We start from the raw sequence: 22,971 nt of genomic DNA, 5'->3' as shown, positions 1-22,971 counted from the left end.
ACTGCCTCCTAATTGTCTACACATTGTAATAAGGGTATACGAAGGAACACACAACAACCGATTCCAAGAGGCATCGTTAGGCTGTTTCAGCGTGTGAATAATGTTCTTCGATGGATCAAACAGAACCGGGGATCAGAAGGATGTTCTAACGGTCTCAGTGTTTGGATAACGTTCTAAGACGGTTCCACACACGCAACCAGAAGTGAGAGAGAGAGAGAGGAGAGTGAAAGAGAGCATGGTTGTTTAGGTTGAGCAGTAGTGCTAAAAAGATCATATGAAAATGTCACCAACCTTAATGTTTATTTACTTAAAGAGAGAGAAATGGAGAGAGAAAGAGGGTGCTGCCACTGTAGAATACTTAATGCTAACAAGAGAGAGCTCCAAATAAACCCAGCCAGGCTTTAAGACAACATGGATCGTCTGTGACTCAGCTCCACAATTGGGAGGAAAACATGCCAACGCCTGCACACAAACATAAACGCCCACACACACACACACACACACACACACACACACACATAGCTTTATTACAATTGCCTGTTGCAAAATCATCCTTAGTTACCATACGCACGAAGGAAAATGAGTAAGTACACCATCACATCCCCATATGATAATACTGCCTGGTGATATCCTATGGAATGATTCGTATTATGATCAACACAGTGTACAAAACATTAGGAACACCTTCCTAATATTGAGTTGCACCCCCTTTTGCACTCAGAACAGCCTCAATTCTTCAGGGCATGGACTCTACAATGTGTCGAAATCGTTCCACAGGGATGCTGGTCCATGTTGACTCCAATGCTTCCCACATTTGTGTCAAGTTGGCTGGATTTCCTTTGGGTAGTGGACCATTATCGATACACAGGAGAAATGGTTGAGGGTATAAAAACCCAGCAGCGTTGCTGTTCTTCACACCCTCATACCGCTGCGCCTGGCACCTACTACCATACCCTGTTCAAAGGCACTGAAATCTTTTGTCTTGCCCATTCACCCTCTGAATGACACACATACACAATTCCATGTCTCAATTGTCTCGAGGCTTAAACCTGTCTTTCACACATACTAGCCACACGCCACCCTCCCCTTCATCTCCACTGAGTGAAGTGGATTTAACAAGTGACATCAATAAGGGATCATTGGATTCACCTGGTCAGTCTAATAAAATTAGTAGGTGTTCTTAATGTTTTGTATACTCAGTGTATACTTCCATTTTTTTAAACTGGTACCGGGTTACCTTCAGGAGAGTCTTTTGAGGCTTGTGGGCCTCAAAATCCAGCTTTCACCTGGATTCACCAGGTCAGTCTATGTCATGGAAAGAGACGTTTTGTACACTCAGAATATAGTGTGCTTAGGATCTCCTTTCTCTCATAGCCAGAGTGTGTTTGTCCCAAATGGCACCCTAGCTCAGGCTCTGGTCAAATGTAGTGCACTTTATAGGGAATAGGGTGCCATTTGGGAATCAGCCAGAGAAAGACACTTGGTGTCTCTAGGCAGTGGGCAGGGACGCAAAGTATGGATTACCATGTAGTTAATCTCCATGTTCTGTTGACAAGATGCATGTAAACCACTTGTGGTGGTTCATCTAGTCACTGTGATCTGCGTAGGCACAGCGGGAGGCGAGCCAGAGGTCTCCAAGTGAGGACACACACACATTCATGTACACATGCATGCACTCATACATTCAAGCACGCACACAGATGCATCATGTGCCCGAGAGCACGCACACACTCACTCGTGGTGGGTCGTGGTCGAGGGCTCTGCGGCGGATGACCTCTAGCTCTTCGTAAGCGGGCGCAGCACGGGCCTGCTGGAGCTCTCTCCTGAGCTTCTGGACACGCTCACTGAGAGAAAGAGAGAAATAAAGATAAAGAGTTCCAATCACAGGCTGACACATGAACCATAACACAGGAGCCATATACAGAACAGACGTAAAATGTACTGTGTGTTACATGGAAAGAGACCACAGAACAATATAAGATGAGAGACAGCGAGGAAGAGCTCGGTAACCCACACACACACAAATATACTAATTGATGCATACACACCCACATAATGCACAAACAAACTAGACTCCCAACCTCTCCCACTCATACTAATGATGTGACCCACAGCAGGTATTGATTCTGGGGCAGCAGTGAGAGCTTCATTAGAGGGGAACCAGCACAGGCATACATGCTAAAAGTTCCTTTAATGACCATGGCCTTAATTAGCAGGCCTGGCTGGTGCTCTGGTGGTGCGCTGACAAGAGGATGTGAATGTGTCGTTCTAAATCATCCTACCGCCAGTCAATGGGGACAGACTGAGGCAGACATCCATTTATATGCAGAGTCTCTCTCTCTACACAACCCAGCCCAGCCTGATACACAGAAGAACAGAGCTGCAGTCCCTCACCTGCCACACAATCAAACAGACACATAGACAAACACACAAGTACAATATCCTGCAGCTACCACCACTCAGGGCCCAATACCAATTTGAAATTTGGACACATAAATGTATTTCTCGCCTAATTCTTCCATTGATTTAAATGCGCAATTTACAAGAAGGTCCAAATTAGGACTGGGCCCTACAAGAACACGTGAAGACAGACCCTTGTTCTTCACGTAGCATCGTTGATGTTGTTTGTTTTGAAATTGCAATCCTTTCACCCATCACCCGCTTAATCCCCCCCAGTAGCTACAGCAGCTGAGCAGGGACATTCAGAGCAGAAAAATAACCCATTTTCAAAAACCCATTGATGCGGTCCTCGATCCGTCATTAGGGCTGCCATCTTGATTGAGCGTGCATGTCGTCTCTCGTAATGAAAAAATGATTATAATGATGTTCCCCGGCACATCGGAGACCCTCCAGATATCAGTGTTGCATAAATAAATAAATACTATTAGGTCTTGTGCTGAAACTGCAGGGCAGCAAGTCATGACATTCTTTCTCAGAGGAGAGATCATGGGTGCGTGCAAAATGACATCCTATGCCCTAAAAGTAGTGCACTACAAAGTGCAGGGCTGCCCAACCCTGTACGGTACATGGACAGCTACCCTCCTGTAGTTTTTTGCTCCAACCTAATCTAGCATACTTGATTATAACATTTAACTGGTTGATAAGCTCATGTTAGTTGCAACTGGGGATAGAGCAAAAACCTACAGGAGGGTAGCTCTCCAGGAAGAGGGTTGAGCAGCCCTGCACTTTGTAGGGCACTTCTTTCAGGGAATAGGGTGGTGCCATTTTAGACTCAGCCCATGTAAAGGCTCAGCACGTACCTACTAAATGACTCCCCATTCATTCTGTTAATAAGAACCCTATTTTGATGATTATTCCCTACTGGAATTTGGTCTCTAGGTACCCTCTCTAAGGTCAGAGGTTACCGTAAAGCAAGTCTTAGTAATTGGTATCTGGGCCCCTGAGCCATAAAAATCGGCCATGGGTGTCCTTAAGTGATTAAGAAGTTTCAAATGAATAGTCTATTCAACTGGGGGTCTCAGCCTTCATGTAATGTTTTGGAACTAGGCACGGAAGGATGAAACAACGAACAGATAAGGAAGAGTATTTAAGCATGGGTGTCAACCTCATTCCATGGAGGGCCGAGTGTCTGCGGGTTTTTGGTTTTTCCTTTCAATTAAGACTTAGACAAACAGTTGAGGGGTTCCTTACTAATTAGTAATCTTAATTTATCAATCAACTACATGGGTGGAGAGAAAACCTGCAGACACAAGGCCCTCCGTGTAGTCTACATTTTTTTTAACCTTTATTTAGCTAGGCAAGTATTTACAATGACGGCCTACCCCGGCCAAACCTGGACGATGCTGGGACAATTTTGCGCCGCCCTATGGGACTCCCAATCACAGCCAGATGTGATACAACCTGGATTCAAACCAGGGACTGTAGTAATGCCTCTTGCACTGGGATGCAGTGCCTTAGACTGCTGCGCCACTCGAGTGCCCACCATCTTGAGGGTGCAAGATTATTACAAACCTTGCAGAAGTATAGTTTGTGTCCCTGTGCACATTTTTGTTTAATAAAACACTTAAATATATTGCTCTTGCATCGAGCATTTCTCCACACCTTGACCAGTTTTCAATTCCTAACAATTCAGTGCACCAATAGGAACTACTACTGAAAGTACTTTGAAGTATCAAGGGAGAGAGAGAGAAGGTAGTGGGCACTATGGTTGAATTGCGGGAACCCCGGCTACCGACATATGCCGCCTAAAACCACTCCCTTTTCCCAGGATAAATAACCCTGGTAAATTATAATAAATTATTTATATGAACACATGGCGTGAAATGGAACTGTTAAATGATATGCAATGTCTAAATATTGGTTCTCTGCGGCCTCTGCATGATAATCAACGCTCAGGGTGGGGACAGACAGCCTATCTCAGTATGGAGTGCAATTCACAATGCGTGTAGACCTGTCATCTCATCATGGTAACTTCCTTTTTTGTGACAAGTAGGCCTGCTTTTTCTGCAGCATAGTCTATGCAGTAATATAAAGATGGAATGCGTGTCTGATTTACCCATCTCTATCTGGCTTTCGGGGGTCACCTTATTTTTTAATTGTAAGATGATATATATATATATATATATAGTTACGCCACATAGTCATATATATAGTTATATATAACTATATATATATATAGTTATAGTTATATATATATATACATATACATATACATATACACATACATACATACATACAAAAAATCCAGAAAATCACATTGTAGGATTTTTTATGAATTTATTTGCAAATTAATAGATAATTAATAGATAATCCTGTTCTAGAGTGATACTATATATCACCATATATAGACCACTGGAGATAATAAAACTTGTTTACCCAAGAGAGCATATAGCTAGCTACATCTATGGGCTTTATGTTTTTCTGCTGTGCGTAATGTGCAGTAGCCTATATCATATATGTATTGGATGACGGCACAATCATTTGGGCTTGGCCTCATTAAATGTCTTTAATGTAGGGCTCATAACATGTACTTAATGTATGTCTCATCAGGCTCAGGTAGCATCAGGCTCTAATCAAATCCGGACATAGGCATAATTATATGCTTTATAATGCTTTTGAATGATAGTTCCGGTTTTGGCGGGAAATACCGGGTTACCTGGGAGAAAAGTGATTTATTCTAGGGATGGAACATTTTCCTGGGATAATATTTAACCCTAGTGGGAACTGGGCAGAGGTTTCTTTACTTACTTCAACTGTTTAACAGAATACAAACATTTCAGAATAATGTGTGAGGTTATAACTCCTCCATTAAGCATACACTTTAGGCAGAAAGCAGAAATAGTAAGATGACTGAGAAGTTATTTTAGATACAGAACTGATGATTCAGCTGGCCTTTGAGGTCAGGTACACCCACCTGCACCATGTCTATGCAGGCACGTGTGTGTCTATGTCTGTGTGTGTGTGTGTAAGTCCATTCGTGTATGTTTATGGGAGCATCGGACCAGGTTGTCATCAGAAGCTAATTTCTCCTCGTTTGCCAGCCAGACACCAGGGAGCCCAGAGCGCCAGTGGAAAGTTCAGTAAAGGGTAAAGATATCTATTTTCCCTCTTTTCCAGGGGGGAGGGATGGGGGAACTTTCAGAACCTTCCATTCCCTTTGGTCTCAGGGATGTTTGTCAAACCTGTGTGTGTGTATATGTCCAACCTCAGGAGGACTAATTAGGGAGACTTGGCCAATGAACTAGGGCCACCGGGACTGGGACTGTCTCTGACTGGCCACATCAAAGAGAAGACAGGACAGGACGAAGGGAAATTTAAGTAAACGGAAATGGTGCTGTATTGATCATCCGCTGTGGAACGTTGCAATTGTGGTGGCTGAGAGGGCGATGGTGGATGAGTACAAGGATTCGGTCAGCATAGTTCTGGAGAACTCCAACCCACACTTTATCTTCCTGTCTTTCCTACTGACACCACTAGTGCATACTGTCCTTATGGGTTGCAGATGGACTAGTGTCTAGGATTAGGGCTATATACTTAGAAAATCTGACAATCATATTTTTTATTTAACAACATTGAAATACGGCACATAAGCAACATGGCTTTTTAAGAAACTCCTCAGGTGACTATTTTCTTTGTTCCCTCTTTCCTCCCTCTCCTTCCTTTCCCTGGTCTGTGGAGAGACTAGCTGACCTATTCTCTAATAATATTTGACAAGCGTAGGTACGTTTTTTTCTCTCCACAGGTCAGCCTCTAGCGTCGCTGTAATCAAATGTGACGCCCATCCATGGACGCACCTGCCATGGAAGTCCTAATGAAAACATTTCCAGCACTAAATTATGTAGACACTCCAGAGTCAACTTTCTCCTCTCTGACAGGTGAGGGGGGAGGAGAAGGACGTACCACTACTGAGCATGTGCACACCAAACACACACACACACGAAGCCACAATATAATAGAATTCTCCCCTATCCAAATTGGTCCTCTAAAAGCGGCATTGGATTCTAGACTGGAGTGTTGCTAGGTTACAAAAAGGCTTCGCTGCAAAACCACTGGGCGGGTTTGAGTGTGTGTGTCGGCAAAGCTGTGTGTCCATATGCATGAATGAATCAATGAATGGGTGCGTTTCGCAAGCAGATGTGTGTTGTAAGTCTGTAAATGTGTGTGTGGTTGGAACCCAGGACTATGTGGCGTAACTAAACTATCATACAGTCAATTCCAACCAGACTAAATTGATCATGTTACACTGTTGCTAGCTCCAATTAGTCATCCATTACAAATGTCAGTAGAATATGGAGTGTTCAAATTATGCTGCTGTAGTCGAGCAGGGAGAGGAGAGGGAGAAAGAGGGAGAGGCAGAGAAAGAGAGAAAATGAGGAAATAGAAAAAGCGACAGCGAGACAGTAAGACGGAGAAAAATGTAAAATGAGGGAAGAGGAAAGAAGAACAGAATGGTAGAGTAATTAAGTTAGAGGAGAGGGGAGGAGTCTAACTGATCTGTCAAGCTGCTAGACTGTGGCTAATTATCCTCCCCTTTTTTCCCCCTCTCCATGTCTGACTCGATCCCTTCATAACAGTCAAATCTATTCCTTTCCCATCCCTCTCGCTCTCTTTCCTTCCCTCTATCACAATCTCCCTCTAACTTTCAAATAAAATAAAATGTTATTTGACTAGTCTTCGTAAACAGGTGTAGACTAACAGTGAAATGCTTACTTAGGGGTCCTTTCCCAACAATGCAGAGTTAAGATAAAGATTAAAAAAAGAGAAAGTAAATAGTGACATGAGGAAGAAACACACAGTGAATTATGAATAACAATAACGAGTAAAAAATAACATGGCTATATAAAGGGAGCACCAGCACTGAGTTGATGTGCAGGGATACGAGTTATTTGAAGTAGCTATGTACATATAGGTAGGGGTAAAGTGCCTAGGCAACACGGTAGATAATAGACAGTAGCAGCAGCATATGTGGTGAGTGTGAACGTGTGTATGTGTGGTGTCAGTATGCATGTGTGTGTATTCTATGGTATGGGCGTATGTCGCGTGTGTGTGTTGAGGTTTCAGTGTAAGTATGTGTGAGTGTGTGGGTAGGGTCTAGTGTGTGTTCAGAGTCAGCACAAGAGAGTTAGTGCAAAAAAGGGTCAATGCAGGTATTCTGGGTATCCATTTGATTAGCTATGTAGCAGTCTTGTTTAGCAGTTTTATGGCTTGGGGGAAGAAGCTGTTCAGGGTCCTGTTGGTTCCAGATTTGGTGCACTAGTACTGCTTGTCGTGTGGTAGCAAAGAGAACAGGCTTTGACATTTCTTTTGGCATAGAGGTTGTTCGTTTCCTCTCTCCCTTTAAAATGACACCACCTACTTAATGATTCTAAATAGTGTACTTTAAATGTTTGCTTCGGGCAAAGCTTGAGGGTCTGCGAACCCTAAACCCTCATGCTGAGAAATGCTACAGTATTGTTGTTAGCTATACAGCGCATTCGGAAAATATTCAGACTCCTTGAGTTTCTCCACATTTTCTTACGTTACAGACGTATTCTAAAATTGATTAAATTGTTTTTTTCCCCCTCATCAATCTACACACAATACTCCGTAATGCAAAAACAGGTTTTTAGAAATTTAAGCAAATATAAAAAAATATGAAATCATACATTTACATAAGTATTCAGACGCTTTAATCAGTACTTTGTTGAAGTATATTTGGCAGCGATTACAGCCTCGAGTCTTCTTGGGTATGACGCTACAAGCTTGGCACACCTGTATTTGGGGAGTTTCTCCCATTCTTCTCTGCAGATCCTCTCAAGCTCTGTCAAGTTGGATGGGGAGCGTCACTGCACAGCTATTTTCAGGAATATTCTCTGTTGTCCTGTTGGAAGGTGAACCTTCGCCCCAGTCTGAGGTTTTCATCAAGGATCTCGCTGTACTTTGCTCCGTTCATCTTTCCCTCAATCCTGACTAGTCTCCCAGTCCCGGCCGCTGAAAAACATCCCCCAGCATGATGCTGCCACCACCATGCTTCACCGTAGGGATGGTGCCAGGTTTCCTCCAGATGTGACGCTTGGCATTCAGGCCAAAGAGTTCAATCACATAGACCTTTTGGCAAACTCCAAGTGCCCTTTATTGACAAGTGGCTTCTATCTGGCCACTCTACCATAAAGGCCTGATTGGTGGAGTGATGCGGAGATGGTTGTCCTTCTGGAAGGTTTTCCCATCTCCACAGAGGAACTCTGGAGCTCTGTCAGTGTGACCATCGGGTTCTTGGTCACCTCCCTCACCAAGGTCCTTCTCCCCCAATTGCTCAGTTTGGCCAGGTGGCCAGCTCGAGAAGGAGTCTTGGTGGTTCCAAACTTCTTCCATCTAAGAATGATGGAGGCCACTGTGTTCTTGGGGAATGTTTTTGGTACCCTTCCCCAGATCTGTCCCTCGACACAATCCTGTCTCAGAGCTCTACGGAAAATTCCTTCGACCTCACGGCTTGGTTTTTGCTCTGACGTGCACTGTCAACTGTGGGACCTTTTATAGACAGGTGTGTGCCTTTCCACATCATGTCCAATCAATTGAATTTACCACAGGTGGACTCCAATCAAGTTGTAGAAACACATGGATGATTCATGGAAACAGGATGCACCTGAGCTCAATTTCGAGTCTCATGTAAATACGTAAAAATGTTTTTTTTTTAAACTGTTTTCGCTTTGTCATTATGTGGCATTTTGTGTAGACTGACGAGGACATTTTTTATCCATTTTAGAATAAGGCTGTAACGTAACAAAACATAGAAAAAGGCAAGGGGTCTGAATACTTTCTGAATGCACTGCACATGTTTGTTTATCCTAAAAATGTATAGTAAAATAAGTTAAATAATTAAATAAACATACATACATTATCTATCATGGATATTTCTGTTTTTAAATGGATCTTTGAAGGCAACAAAGATAAACTATCCCCCCATGCTTGCCCAATCCCACTGACCCCATAGTGACAGTATGACCCACTACAGCAACTCAAGGTCATACATTGGAGGGCACTGTGAAGGAGTGATTTTTAGGTTTTTGGATCAACTCACCTGTCGCTCGGAGGGGGCTGAAGCTGCGACGTGGAAGTCGAGGGCGGGGCTCTCTGCTTGTTTACCTTGGCATAGAGCCCCTCTAAGTCCTCTCCCGAGGGCTGGCGGCTGTGTGAGGGTCCGCCGGGGGGTGGTCCCCCGAGGGCTCGCTGAGGAGAAGGGGTGCGGCTGAGGTAGGAGGGTGAAGGGCCCTTGGGGGGCTCCCGAAAGGTGTTGATACGGGCGTAGTTGGGGTCATGGTCATCGTCCTCCAAGTCGGGTGGCAGGGGGTCGGGGGTCACGTGGCCGTCGCGCACCTCCATGTATCGGAGCTCGTGTCTGTCGGTCATATAAGAGGGGACAGATACCGTCACTCACTGTCTGAATCAAACTCACATTAACTTGATGGGATTGGACTAAAAAACTGCATACATTGTATATATGTAATAGCGAGGTGTTTGAATGATAAAGGGTGGAGCCAGAGAGTGACAGACAGGAAGACAGACACACAGACAGACCATTGATTGATATACACACAGACAACAGGGCAAACAGTGTGAGCTCACCTCACTCCCTCCTCAATCTTGTTCAGCTCCTCCTCGCTCAGAGCCTCCAACTTCTGCTTGGAAGCCTTCACCTCTGCCTTGCTCTTCTCCTCCTTTTTCTTGCCAAACCTGGGGAGGGAGAGAGGGATTGAGAGAGAGAGAGAGAGAGAGAGAGACACAACGTGAAAAAAATTGGTAAGATGATGTTTCATTTGGGATTCAAAACATTGTGGCAGTTCGTAAAGCGACAATAGAGGCTGCAGAGATTATGAAAGGAACTAGTTGAGCAGCAGGCCACATAGCAGTGGAGAGACTACAAGAGGGGAGAGAAGGAACCAAACAGCAGAATCCAGAATCCAGTTCACCCCGCAGCCAAACATGTGTTCACACTTCCACAAGCTTACACACATAGACCCTGCACACACACACGCATGCATCTCACACACACATACAGTACCTGTCACAGGTTTGGACACATCTACTCATTCAAGGCTTTTTCTTTATTTTTACTATTTTCTACATTATAGAATAATAGTGAAGACATCAACACTATGAAATAACACATATGGAATCATGTAGTAACCCCAAAAAATAGTTCAACAAAACAAAATATATTTCATATTTGAGATTCTTCAAAGTAGCCACCATTTGCCTTGCTGCTCCTGAGTGGCGCAGTGGTCTAAGGCACTGCATCTCAGTTCAGGAGGCATCACTACAGTCCCTGGTCTGAATCCAGGCTGTATGACATCCAGACGTGATTGGGAGTCCCATAGGGCGCACAAATTGGCCCAGCGTCATCCGGGTTTGGCCGGGGTAGGTCGTCATTGTCAATAAGAATTTGTTAATAACTTACTTACCTAGTTACATAAAGGCTAAATAAACAATTGCCTTGATAGAATGTCAAGAGTGTGCAAAGCTATCAACCAGCTTCACCTGGAATGCTTTTCCAACAGTCTTGAAGGAGTTCCCACATATGCTGAGCACTTGTTGGCTGCTTTTCCTTCACTCTGCAGTCTAACTCATCCCAAACCATCTCAATTGGGTTGAGGTCGGGTGATTGTGGAGGCCAGGTGATCTGATGCAGCACTCCATCACTCTCCTTCTTGGTCTAATAGCCCATACACAGCCTGGAGGTGTGTTGGGTGATTGTCCTGTTGAAAAACAAATGATAGTCCCACTAAGTGTAAACCAGATGGGATGGCGTATCTCTGCAGAATGCTGTGGTAGCCATGCTGGTTAAGTGTGCCTTGAATTCTAAATAAATCACTGACAGTGTCACCAGCGAAGCACCCCCATACCATCACACCTCCCTCCATGCTTCACAATGGGAACCACACATGTGGAGATCATCCGTTCACCTACTCTGCATCTCAGAAAGACACAGCAGTTGAAACAAAAGATCTCAAATCTGGACTCCAGACCAAAGGCCAGATTTCCACCGGTCTAATGTCCATTACTCGTGTTTCTCGGCCCAAGCCAGTCTCTTATTATTATTGGTGTCCTTTAGTAGAGGTTCCTTTACAGCAATTCAACCTAATTCATGCAGTTTCCTCTGAACAGTTGATGTTGAGATGCGTCTGTTACTTGAACTCTGTGAAGCATTTATTTGGGCTGCAATCTGAGGTGCCGTTCACTCTAATGAAGTTATCGTCTGCAGCAGAGGTAACTCTGGGTCTTCCTTGCCTGTGGCGGTACTCATGAGAGCCAGTTTCATCATAGCACTTGGTGGTAATTGAAGTTTTCCGGATTGACTGACTTTGATGTTGTTTCTCTTTGCTTATTTGAGCTGTTCTTGACCTAATATGGACTTCGTCTTCTACCAAATAGGGCCATCTTCTGTATACCACTCCTACCTTGTCACAACACAACTGATTGGATCAAACGCATTAAGGAAAGAAATTCCACAAATGAACTTTCAACAAGGCACACCTGTTAATTAAAATGCATTCCAGGTGACTATCTCATGAAGCTCGAATGCCAAGAGTGTGCAAAGCTGTCATCAAGGCAAAGGGTGGCTACTTCGAAGAATCTCAAATATAAAATATAATATAAAGTGTTTAACACTTTTTTGGTTACTACATGATTCCATATGTTATTTCAAAGTTTTGATGTATTCCCTATTACTCTACAATGTAGAAAATAGTAAAAATAAAGAAAAAACAAGGAATGAGTAGGTGTGTCCAAACCTTTGACTGGTACTGTACGTATGTGCACACACAGATACCATGACGACCACACACGTGCACTAGCATGCATACGCACACACACACGTTAGCAATTCACAGCAGAGAAACAGTACCCATCGCTCACACAAACACTATTACACACACATACGAACCAAACTCACTCCCACATGTTTATTAGCGCCCTTTCCTCTGGTACAATGGTTAAAGGTTGGTGATAATGCAGTGTGATGATTTGCTAGAGTGGGTTAATGCAGTGGGTGTATTAGTGAGTTGGAAATGTGGTTGAGATGATGATTAACTGGTATTAATATACAGTATGTATTCTGAACTGATACGACATGCTGACAGACAGAGTGTGTCGCTCCGGGGTGAAGTTTCCCCTAGGTACAGATCTAGGATCAGTTTCCCATCCCCCTATCCTAACTTTAACCATTAGTGGGGAAAATGCAAAACGGACCCAGGGTCAGCATCTATCTGACCCCTAAAATATTTGGGTTTTATTTTCTCACATACAGTCGTGGCCAAAAGTTTTGAGAATGACACAAATATAAATTTTCACAAAGTCTGCTGCCTCAGTATCTTTAGATATTTTTGTCAGATGTTACTATGGAATACTGAAGTATACTGTTCAAAAAAATAAAGGGAACACTTAAACAACACAATGTAACTCCAAGTCAATCACACTTCTGTGAAATCAAACTGTCCACTTAGGAAGCAACACTGATTGACAATACATTTCACATGCTGTTGTGCAAATGGAATAGACAACAGGTGGAAATTATAGGCAATTAGCAAGACACCCCCAATAAAGGAGTGGTTCTGCAGGTGGGGACCACAGACCACTTCAGTTCCTATGCTTCCTGGCTGATGTTTTGCTCTCTTTTGAATGCTGGCGGTGCTTTCACTCTAGTGGTAGCATGAGACGGAGTCTACAGCCCACACAAGTGGCTCAGGTAGTGCAGCTCATCCAGGATGGCACATCAATGCGAGCTGTGGCAAGAAGGATTGCTGTGTCTGTCAGCGTAGTGTCCAGAGCATGGAGGTGCTACCAGGAGACAGGCCAGTACATCAGGAGACGTGGAGGAGGCCAACAACCCAGCAGCAGGACCGCTACCTCCGCCTTTGTGCAAGGAGGAGCACTGCCAGAGCCCTGCAAAATGACCTCCAGCAGGCCACAAATGTGCATGTGTCTGCTCAAACGGTCAGAAACAGACTCCGTGAGGGTGGTATGAGGGCCCGACGTCCACAGGTGGGGGTTGTGCTTACAGCCCAACACCGTGCAGGACGTTTGGCATTTGCCAGAGAACACCAAGATTGGCATATTCGCCACTGGCGCCCTGTGCTCTTCACAGATGAAAGCAGGTTCACACTGAGCACATTTGACAGACGTGACAGAGTCTGGAGACGCCGTGGAGAACGTTCTGCTGCCTGCAACATCCTCCAGCATGACCGGTTTGGCGGTGGGTCAGTCATGGTGTGGGGTGGCATTTCTTTAGGGAGCCGCACAGCCCTCCATGTGCTCGCCAGAGGTAGCCTGACTGCCATTAGGTACCGAGATGAGATCCTCAGACCCCTTGTGAGACCATATGCTGGTCTGGTTGGCCCTGGGTTCCTCCTAATGCAAGACAATGCTAGACCTCATGTGGCTGGAGTGTGTCAGCAGTTCCTGCAAGAGGAAGGCATTGATGCTATGGACTGGCCCGCCTGTTCCCCAGACCTGAATCCAATTGAGCACATCTGGGACATCATGTCTCGCTCCATCCACCAACGCCACGTTGCACCACAGACTGTCCAGGAGTTGGCGGATGCTTTAGTCCAGGTCTGGGAGGAGATCCCTCAGGAGACCATCCGCCACCTCATCAGGAGCATGCCCAGGCGTTGTAGGGAGAACATACAGGCACGTGGAGGCCACACACACTACTGAGCCTCATTTTGACTTGTTTTAAGGACATTACATCAAAGTTGGATCAGCCTGTAGTGTGGTTTTGCACTTTAATTTTGAGTGTGACTCCAAATCCAGACCTCCATGGGTTGATAAATTGGATTTCCATTGATTATTTTTGTGTGATTTTGTTGTCAGCACATTCAACTATGTAAAGAAAAAAGTATTTAATAAGATTATTTCATTCATTCAGATCTAGGATGTGTTATTTTAGTGTTCCCTTTATTTTTTTGAGCAGTGTATAATTACTAGCATTTCATGAGTGTCAAAGGCTTTTATTGACAATTACATGAAGTTGATGCAAAGAGTCAATATTTGCAGTGTTGACCCTTCTTTTTCAAGACCTCTACAATCCACCCTGGCATGCTGTCAATTAACTTCTGGGCCACATCCTGACTGATGGCAGCCCATTCTTGCATAACCAATGCTTGGAGTTTGTCAGAATTTGTGGGTTTTTGTTTGTCCACCCGCCTCTCGAGGATTGACCAGAAGTTCTCAATGGGATTAAGGTCTGGGGAGTATCCTGGCCATGGACACAAAATATCGATGTTTTGTTCCCCGAGCCACTTAGTTATCACTTTTGCCTTATGGCAAGTTGCTCCATCATGCTGGAAAAGGCATTGTTCGTCACCAAACTGTTCCTGGATGGTTGGGAGAAGTTGCTCTCAGAGGATGTGTTGGTACCATTCTTTATTCATGGCTGTGTTCTTAGGCAAAATTGTGAGTGAGCCCACTCCCTTGGCTGAGAAGCAACCCCACACATGAATGGTCTCAGGATGCTTTACTGTTGGCATGACACGGGACTGATGGTAGCGCTCACCTTGTCTTCTCCGGACAAGCTTTTTTCCGGATGCCCTAAACAATCGGAAAGGGGATTCATCAGAGAAAATTACTTTACCCCAGTCCTCAGCAGTCCAATCCCTGTACCTTTTGCAGAATATCAGTCTGTCCCCAATGTTTTTCCTGGAGAGAAGTGGCTTCTTTGCTGCCCTTCTTGACACCAGGCCATCCTCCAAAAGTCTTCGCCTCACTGTGCGTGCAGATGCACTCACACATGCCTGCTGCCATTCCTGAGCAAGCTCTGTACTGGTGGTGCCCCGATCCCGCAGCTTAATCAACTTTAGGAGATGGTCCTGGCGCTTGCTGGACTTTCTTGGGCGCCCTGAAGCCTTCTTCACAACAATTGAACCGCTCTCCTTGAAGATCTTGATGATCCGATAAATGGTTAATTTAGGTGCAATCTTACTGGCAGCAATATCCTTGCCTGTGAAGCCTTTTTGTGCTAAGCAATGATGATGGCATGTGTTTCCTTGCAGGTAACCATGTTTGACAGAGGAAGAACAATGATTCCAAGCACCACCCTCCTTTTGAAGCTTCCAGTCTGTTATTCGAACTCAATCAGCATGACAGAGTGATCTCCAGCCTTGTCCTCGTCAACACTCACACCTGTGTTAACGAGAGAATCACTGACATGATGTCAGCTGGTCCTTTTGTGGCAGGGCTGAAATGCAGTGGAAATGTTTTCGGGGGATTCAGTTCATTTGCATGGCAAAGAGGAACTTTGCAATTAATTGTATGATGCAAATTGCCATCATACAAACTGAGGCAGCAGACTTTGACACAAATATTAATTTTCACATTCTGAAAACTATGGGCCACGACTGTATACTGAACAAAAATATATATGCAACATGCTAAATTTGCACTAATCTATGGATTTCACATGACTGGGCAGTGCCGCCCACTCACTTGGGAGCCAGGCCCAGCCAAACAGAAATAGTTTTCCCCCACAAAATAGCTTTATTACAGACACAAATACTCCTCAGACACTCCTTGTGTTGTGTGACAAAACTGCATATGGTGCACCTGTATAATGATCAAGCTGTTTAAATCAGCTTCCTGATATGCCACACCTGTCAGGTGGATGGATTATCTTGGCAAAGGAAAAATGCTCACGAACAGGATGTAAACAAATTTGTGCATTTGAGAGAAATAACATTTGAGAGAAATAAGCTTTTTGTGCGTATAGAACATTTATGGTATCTTTTAATTCAGCTCATGAAACCAACACTTTACATGTTGCAAACCAGGACTTGTACTCACAAAACATCAGCGGGAGTGCTGCTCTAGAAACAGATCTCCCCCCAATCATTTGGACGCAAAAGGCAAAACTGATCCTACGGGCCCCAAAGTGTTTTTGCCCTCCAGGCATGGAGTTGAATCACATGTCGCTCTCAAGCTTCCGAAGGGACTCTCAACCAAAACATGGTTCTCTGAGCCACTAATTATTCCCCCAATGGCCTTCACAGGCAGCAAGACATACAAATCCATGGGTTAATTCACATATCTATATTACACAATGGGTGTTCTGTCAGGTAGAGTATGTCTGGTCTTATAGCCCCATGTTATCAGGGGCATGGCCTGGGGGCAAATCTGTCACAACCCTTTCCTATGGGGGCCGCATTCAGCAGAAAACATTCAGATAGAAACATATGATTGTAGAACAAACACACCTCAGTAACATGTAGAATAAGAAATCATGACGTTTCTAGAAATATATGTAAAACGAACATGCCTCTTTGACGTAGAGAATAAGGGATCGCGTCAGCTCTATTCATGACATTTCATGACACAAGTTAATGCTAGTCAACTTTGCACCAGTGACACTTAACACCTTTGAATATGAGAGTGCAGCCAACTCCAGATTACATCTCCAGACTAGAAAAACTGCTTGAGGAATAACAAAGCTCACTTGGCATTCAAACACTTCTTCAAGCCCAACTAGCCTATCATTGCTTCCCGTACAACCTGCAGACATTGAATCACTGTTAGAAGAACAGTAATATGAATGAGTGATATTATTGCCCATTCGTAGCATGGTGCTGGCAGTAGTATCTATTTCACAGACTTCATTGACACTGGCAGTCTGGCCCTCCATGAGAGAAGTGAGCTGGGTGGCTCGTCCCTCTCTTTCACACAGTATTGTGTGTGTGATGGAGGCCGATCATTACGTGTACATAAATTAGAGCATCTCGCTCTTCTACTGTCTGTCTGTGAGAGAGAGAGAGAGAGAGAGAGAGAGAGAGAGAGAGAGAGAGAGAGAGAGAGAGAGAGAGAGAGAGAGAGAGAGAGAGAGAGAGAGACTCACAATTAGATAGACGTAGAGTGTACAAAACATTAAGAACCACTTCCTAATATTTAGACCCCCTCCCTTTTCCCTTCAGAACTGCCTCAATTCGTCTGGGCATGAACTCTACAAGGTGTCGAAAGCGTCCGACAGGGATTCTTGCCCATGTAGACTCCAAAGCTTCCCCACAGTTGAGTTGGCTGGATGGCCTTTGGCTGGTGGACCATTCTTGATACACACGGGAAACTGCTGAGCGTGAAAAACCCAGCCGTAGGCTTGGGCGGTATGCAGATTTTCATATCATCATACCGTCCTTCTCTAATTCCGGGTTTTACGGTATTACTGGCATAGCACACAAGGGGGCACTAAAATCACAAGAAAAGCCTTTTGGGCTTCTACTACCAGAATGCTAACAAAATTTGAAAAATCTGATAGCGAAATCACATAGACGCTGTTAGCTAAGTGCTAATGAGAGAAAACGAACAAAGCAATTGCAAACACAGGCAAATCCAGCTCATAAAGTTATACAAGCACAGCTAGTAGCTACTGAATGTGTAGACCTTTACAAGCTTAAGTTAACAAGAGAAATTGTGGAAATGAACACCTGTGATTCATTCATTTCTGAAGGAAGAGCAGCATTTGTACATGGAGCAAATGGGAGAAAAACAGATTGCAGAAAGCCATTATAAGATATCTGATGGCAAACATTTAGTAGTGAATTGCATACAAACACGTGAATGGCTGAACTGTTCTGCGGAACTACGGTAAGCTTCATAATGTAAAATGATGTGGCAGGTGCACAAGTTGACAGCAGGTACTAGTTTAAATGTATTGAAAAACTTCAAATCAATATTTGTTGAAGGTATTGAAAACCATCCTGTGTCCTTTCCCAAACACCCCGGTATACAGTATACCGCCCAAGCCTATCCAGCAGCATTGCGGTTCTTGACACAATCAAACCGGTGTGCCTGGCACCTACTACCATACCCTGTTCAAAGACACTTCAAGCTTTTGACTCGCCGATTCACCCGCTGAATGGCACACATACACAATCTGTGCATCAAAGCTTAAAAATCCTTCTTTAACCTGTCTCCTCCCCTTAATCTAGACTGATTGAAGGGGATTTAACAAGTGGCACCAATAAGGGATCATAGCTTTCACCTGGATTCACCTGGTCAGTCTATGTCTAGGAAAGAGCATGTTCCTAATGTTTTGTACACTCAGTGTATGTACCTGCCATGGGGAAGGTATAAACCCACTTCCCCTCCATCATAATTCACTCCTTCATTTCCCTAATCTCTCCCTCTACCCTTTCCTCAGCATTTCTTTTCAAGACAATCAGGTGGTGTGGAGATCTGAATTGGTGGTCAGATTTGAAGTCTGAATTGTTTTAAGACAACAAAAATGCATGGAGCGAGACTCTTTGAGGGCTGGATTCTATCTCGCTGTGTAACTTTGTCCTTATCGAATCATGTTTATTCAGAAATATGGATGTAATTTCTCATTGTCATTTCCTGTTCCCGTTTGATGCTGAGACACCTGACAGCCCCAAAAGCTAGAGAACCAACACAGGAAGCTGGCCACCACTCTGTGTGGGAAAGCTCATTGGGAGCCACACACAGCCACACAAAGAGTGGGAGATCTCATTTAAAAACACACAACACCTACATCATAGCACTGGCTGCATTACTTTCTCATAATGGTGTAAGATGGATGCTCTGGGTTACTAGGTCATTGGTGTCGCGGTTTAATGTGATCCTACTGTCACAAGGGGCCAAACGGAACCATTATTAGTATAGCGCTCTCATCATTAGTCTGCCTCTGCGCCAGAGTCACCAGAACGGCTCTACGATGAAGAAACAAGAACCAATATCCCCAAAATGTCCAAGTATGACAAGACAAAAGACTGTCCGGTTGAGTTCCAGTGAAAAATCAGCTTTTTTGGAAGGTGCCTTTACTCATAATCTTAATCACCTCTTCCAGAAGCTTCCCCATGCTCATTACATGACATTCTGAGGAAGTGGGTGAGAGAAGGGGGGAAGAGTAAAATAAAAGGATTGTGTCTTCTTTCTAATGAGGTTCAAAACACAGTGAGATCACAGACAGCCTGGGTGATATAATTGCCCTGCGACCTGTGGAATAGGCTCCCTAGGGAAGGAGGGAGGGAAGGAGGGAAAAGAGGGAGAAACAGACAGAGGTACAGGGGAGGGAAATAGAGAGAGTAAGGAAACATACTGTAGCCTATTTATCAGTATGTGTGCTAGACTCATTTCCTCCATTATCATATGTGGTTGGCAGCTCAGGAAATGAAGCTGTTTGTGTGACGACAAGCAGAGAGCGGTAAATAAATAGGCTTCCTTCAGCGCTGTTGGATGGAGCCAGTGGGAAACGGGTTACTGGTGAAGCGCTAACGACTAGCTAAACAGGCATTCAGTCTAAGCAGGCGTTCAGTCGGCAAGAGTGATGATGTCAGGAGACAGTTCACAGTGTCTGTCGGTCGGTCGGTCTGTCAGTCTGTCAGGGGAGTTCATTGATGACGTCTGTCTTCTATGATGGAATTGATTGAGGCTAATAGCTGAGACGGTGTGTCTGGTGTTACATATGCAATATGCATGCAAGCATGTGTACACACACTGCGGGCACCCGCACACTTCCAGTTACATGCGCACACAAACTCTGACATTGTTCCAGGTGGGTAGGCCAGCTGAAGCACCGCGCGCACACACACACACACACACACACACACACACACACACACACACACGATGATATAACCATTCCTACACATTCCAGAGGACGAGGAGTTGATCACCCATAAAGAAGCGGGGATAATGCCAGAAAAATATGCATCTGCCTTTGAGTACCAAAATAACAAGCTGGGAGAGAAAGAGCGAGAACGACAACAAGAGAGAGAGAGAGAGCGAGAGAGAGGAGACAGAGAGAGAAGAGACAGAGACAGAGAGAGGAGACCGAGAGAAAGATAAAGAGACAGAGAGAAAGATAAAGAGACAGAGAGAGGAGACAGAGAGAGAAAGAGAAATAGAGCGAATGGAGACTGAACGAGAGAATGAGAGAGAGAAAATGAGAAAGAAAGAGAGAGGGAGGGATAAGCCAAAGCTCCCATGAAAGTATGGCACGGTTGGAGCTTAGAAATATAGAGAACAGTGAGGATTCCAGAGGCGGCGAGAGATAGAGAGAGAACACTTAATCTCACAGCCTATAAATGTTTTCACGGTAATTAGATTGCTGTGTGTATTTTCTACCGGTACCTCGGTGGAGTTGGAAGTTTTGGAAGCCAGAGAGACAAGTAGGGATGAGTTAAATTAAAAACTACAGAAAGAGGTGTGATGTAACAGGGGCTCTTTGGTGTTTTCTGGTACAGAACACTGGAATACTGCAGTAGTGTACATCACGCAGAGGACAGTTAAGAAACTTGAAGTGTACAAGTATGTTGAGAAAGAATTAAACGGTTCTTCTAAAAGCAGGGGGGTCATATCACTCTCATTTGTGTTTTTTTCCCATTCGGAAACACAGACACGCACACAGAACTCAGCCACCCTCCACACACTTCCTCACTATACCCCTCTCTACCTTCTTCCCCTGATTGACAGCATGAGAAGCGAATCACAGCTCCTTCCTGGCAGCCGAAAGTTACTCCCCACTTCAATAATTAAAACAGAGTCTCTCATTATTCCCACTGGGCATAATTAAATCTATTTATCTTATTTCCTCCATATGCATACTGCAGCAGGCGGCGGCAATTTGGGCTAAATCACCTCACATTAACACTTCGTATTAAGAGTTATACGACCAAATAGATCAAAACCACCCTCCCAGACGAATCTATTGCCGTTAGAACCGCCACTGCTGTCGAGCAATAAAGACTGTGTTGAAGCGAGCTTTGAGTGAAATAACAATTAGTTCAGCTGTAGGCCAAAAATGTATGGTGTCGTTATTGATTTATCAGTTCTCTCGTTGGATGCAATACGCATGCAAGCACACACACTGCGTGCACCCGCACCACATCCAGTTGCATGGACATCCAATTGCACGCACAGACCAAATCAAGACATACAGGAACCTCCAATGCACAGTCAAAGAAATGAATACAACACTGAATATAATTACCAACATAGAGAAAGAGGCAGAGAATAGGGAACGGAAGAAGAACCAGGGAGAAAGAGGCAGAGAATAGGGAACGGAAGAAGAACCAGGGAGAAAGAGGCAGAGAATAGGGAACGGAAGAAGAACCAGGGAGAAAGAGGCAGAGAATAGGGAACGGAAGAAGAACCAGGGAGAAAGAGGCAGAGAATAGGGAACGGAAGAAGAACCAGGGAGAAAGAGGCAGAGAATAGGGAACGGAAGAAGAACCAGGGAGAAAGAGGCAGAGAATAGGGAACGGAAGAAGAACCAGGGAGAAAGAGGCAGAGAATAGGGAACGGAAGAAGAACCAGGGAGAAAGAGGCAGAGAATAGGGAACGGAAGAAGAACCAGGGAGAAAGTAGGGAGTAAGCAGATAGTGAGTTGAGAGACAAGATGGAGAGAAAGATGTTTCCAGGGTGTGAGGTCTGACTGGTGGGATTGATAATGTTCTCAGGAGTGGCTTCATTAATGAGGGAAGAGTGCGTATGTGGGAAGTGAAAGGTGTAATGTGTGTCTGTGAGAAAAGTGAAAGGTGTGTGTGTGTGTGTGTGTGAGAGCGTGCATCTTTAAACAGTGTCTGGCCAGTCCCGGGTGTAATGGCGTGTCAATCAGACTGCTTAGCCGAGAGAGGAATGAGAAGAGAGAGGGAGGGGCGCGCTCCCTCTCTGACGGCCACAGAGTGAGAGATGCGTCTGTCACCCAAGGGCGGCACGTGAAATATGGGCTTTATTTTAATTGTTTGCGTTTCTGATTTCTGGCATATTTTAATGATTCATGCACAAAGCGCTAGCTCCAGGCAATTTGTCTTGTCTCCTTTCCCCCCCCACTTCTGTCAAAAACAAATGAATATTTAACGAGTCAGTTACACGTCTTACTTCCACACTCATTTGGGAGGGAGAGAGTGATCTTTGGTGTGTGTGTGTGTGTGTGCGTGCGTGCAAGTGAGTGATTATTTGTGTTTGTTTGTGTGTGCGAGTGAGCATCTGTGCGTGTGCATGCGTTAATGTGTGTGCACATCTGTGTGTGTGTGTGTGTGTGTGTGTGAATGTGCTCATCTGTGTGTGTGTGTGTGTTTATCCAAGCACTGTTTGAGCCAGTCATTAAGTCCAGGACAGCACACAGAACCCGGGATGAAGAGATACTGTAGGGTGAGAGTGACTGATCAAAGGTCTCAATAGAACTACTCCATCCAGACTACTAAAGGTGTTGAGGATTCAGACACACCAGAACAATGACAAAGACCCTAACAAGCAGTGAGCAGGTGTAATGAAAGACAGAGAGGGAGGAAAGAGAGAATGTATGTGACAGAGAAAAGGAAAAGAGAGCAAAGCAGAGGCACCATTGGCCAGCCAATAATTGCACTGCACTTTGATTTCAAAACAATCCAAGGAAGAAAATGAGAGAATAAGAAAGAAGTGTGACCCTCCATATCCCCAACTCCCCCCTACAGGCAGCCTTCCTACCCCATGAAAAGGGCAGGATTAGAGGTTAACGTGCTGTGACCACTCCTGCCCTTCTCCTTAGACCTCATA

At 44.5% G+C, this 22,971-nt stretch overlaps 1 protein-coding gene across 4 annotated transcripts in view; it reads right to left on the bottom strand.

Moving 5' to 3' along the window:
* The window catches only part of LOC106575104 (partitioning defective 3 homolog B), a 188,408-nt gene that overhangs the window by 24,705 nt on the left and 140,732 nt on the right, over window positions 1–22,971 (bottom strand). For all 4 annotated transcript variants that reach the window (XM_014151297.2, XM_045698766.1, XM_014151298.2 and 1 more), the window contains 3 exons: window positions 10,063–10,170; window positions 9,518–9,835; window positions 1,736–1,844 (listed from right to left, as the gene is read on the bottom strand). In XM_014151297.2, coding sequence (XP_014006772.2) covers window positions 1,736–1,844; window positions 9,518–9,835; window positions 10,063–10,170 — 535 coding nt within the window. The remainder of the gene's footprint in view (window positions 1–1,735; window positions 1,845–9,517; window positions 9,836–10,062; window positions 10,171–22,971) is intronic.

This window comes from Salmo salar, chromosome ssa17 (genome assembly GCF_905237065.1).
Source record: "Salmo salar chromosome ssa17, Ssal_v3.1, whole genome shotgun sequence".
Classification (NCBI taxonomy): domain Eukaryota; kingdom Metazoa; phylum Chordata; class Actinopteri; order Salmoniformes; family Salmonidae; genus Salmo; species Salmo salar.
Note: the sequence above shows the minus strand (reverse complement) of the source record. Positions and strands in the feature narration are given on the sequence as shown.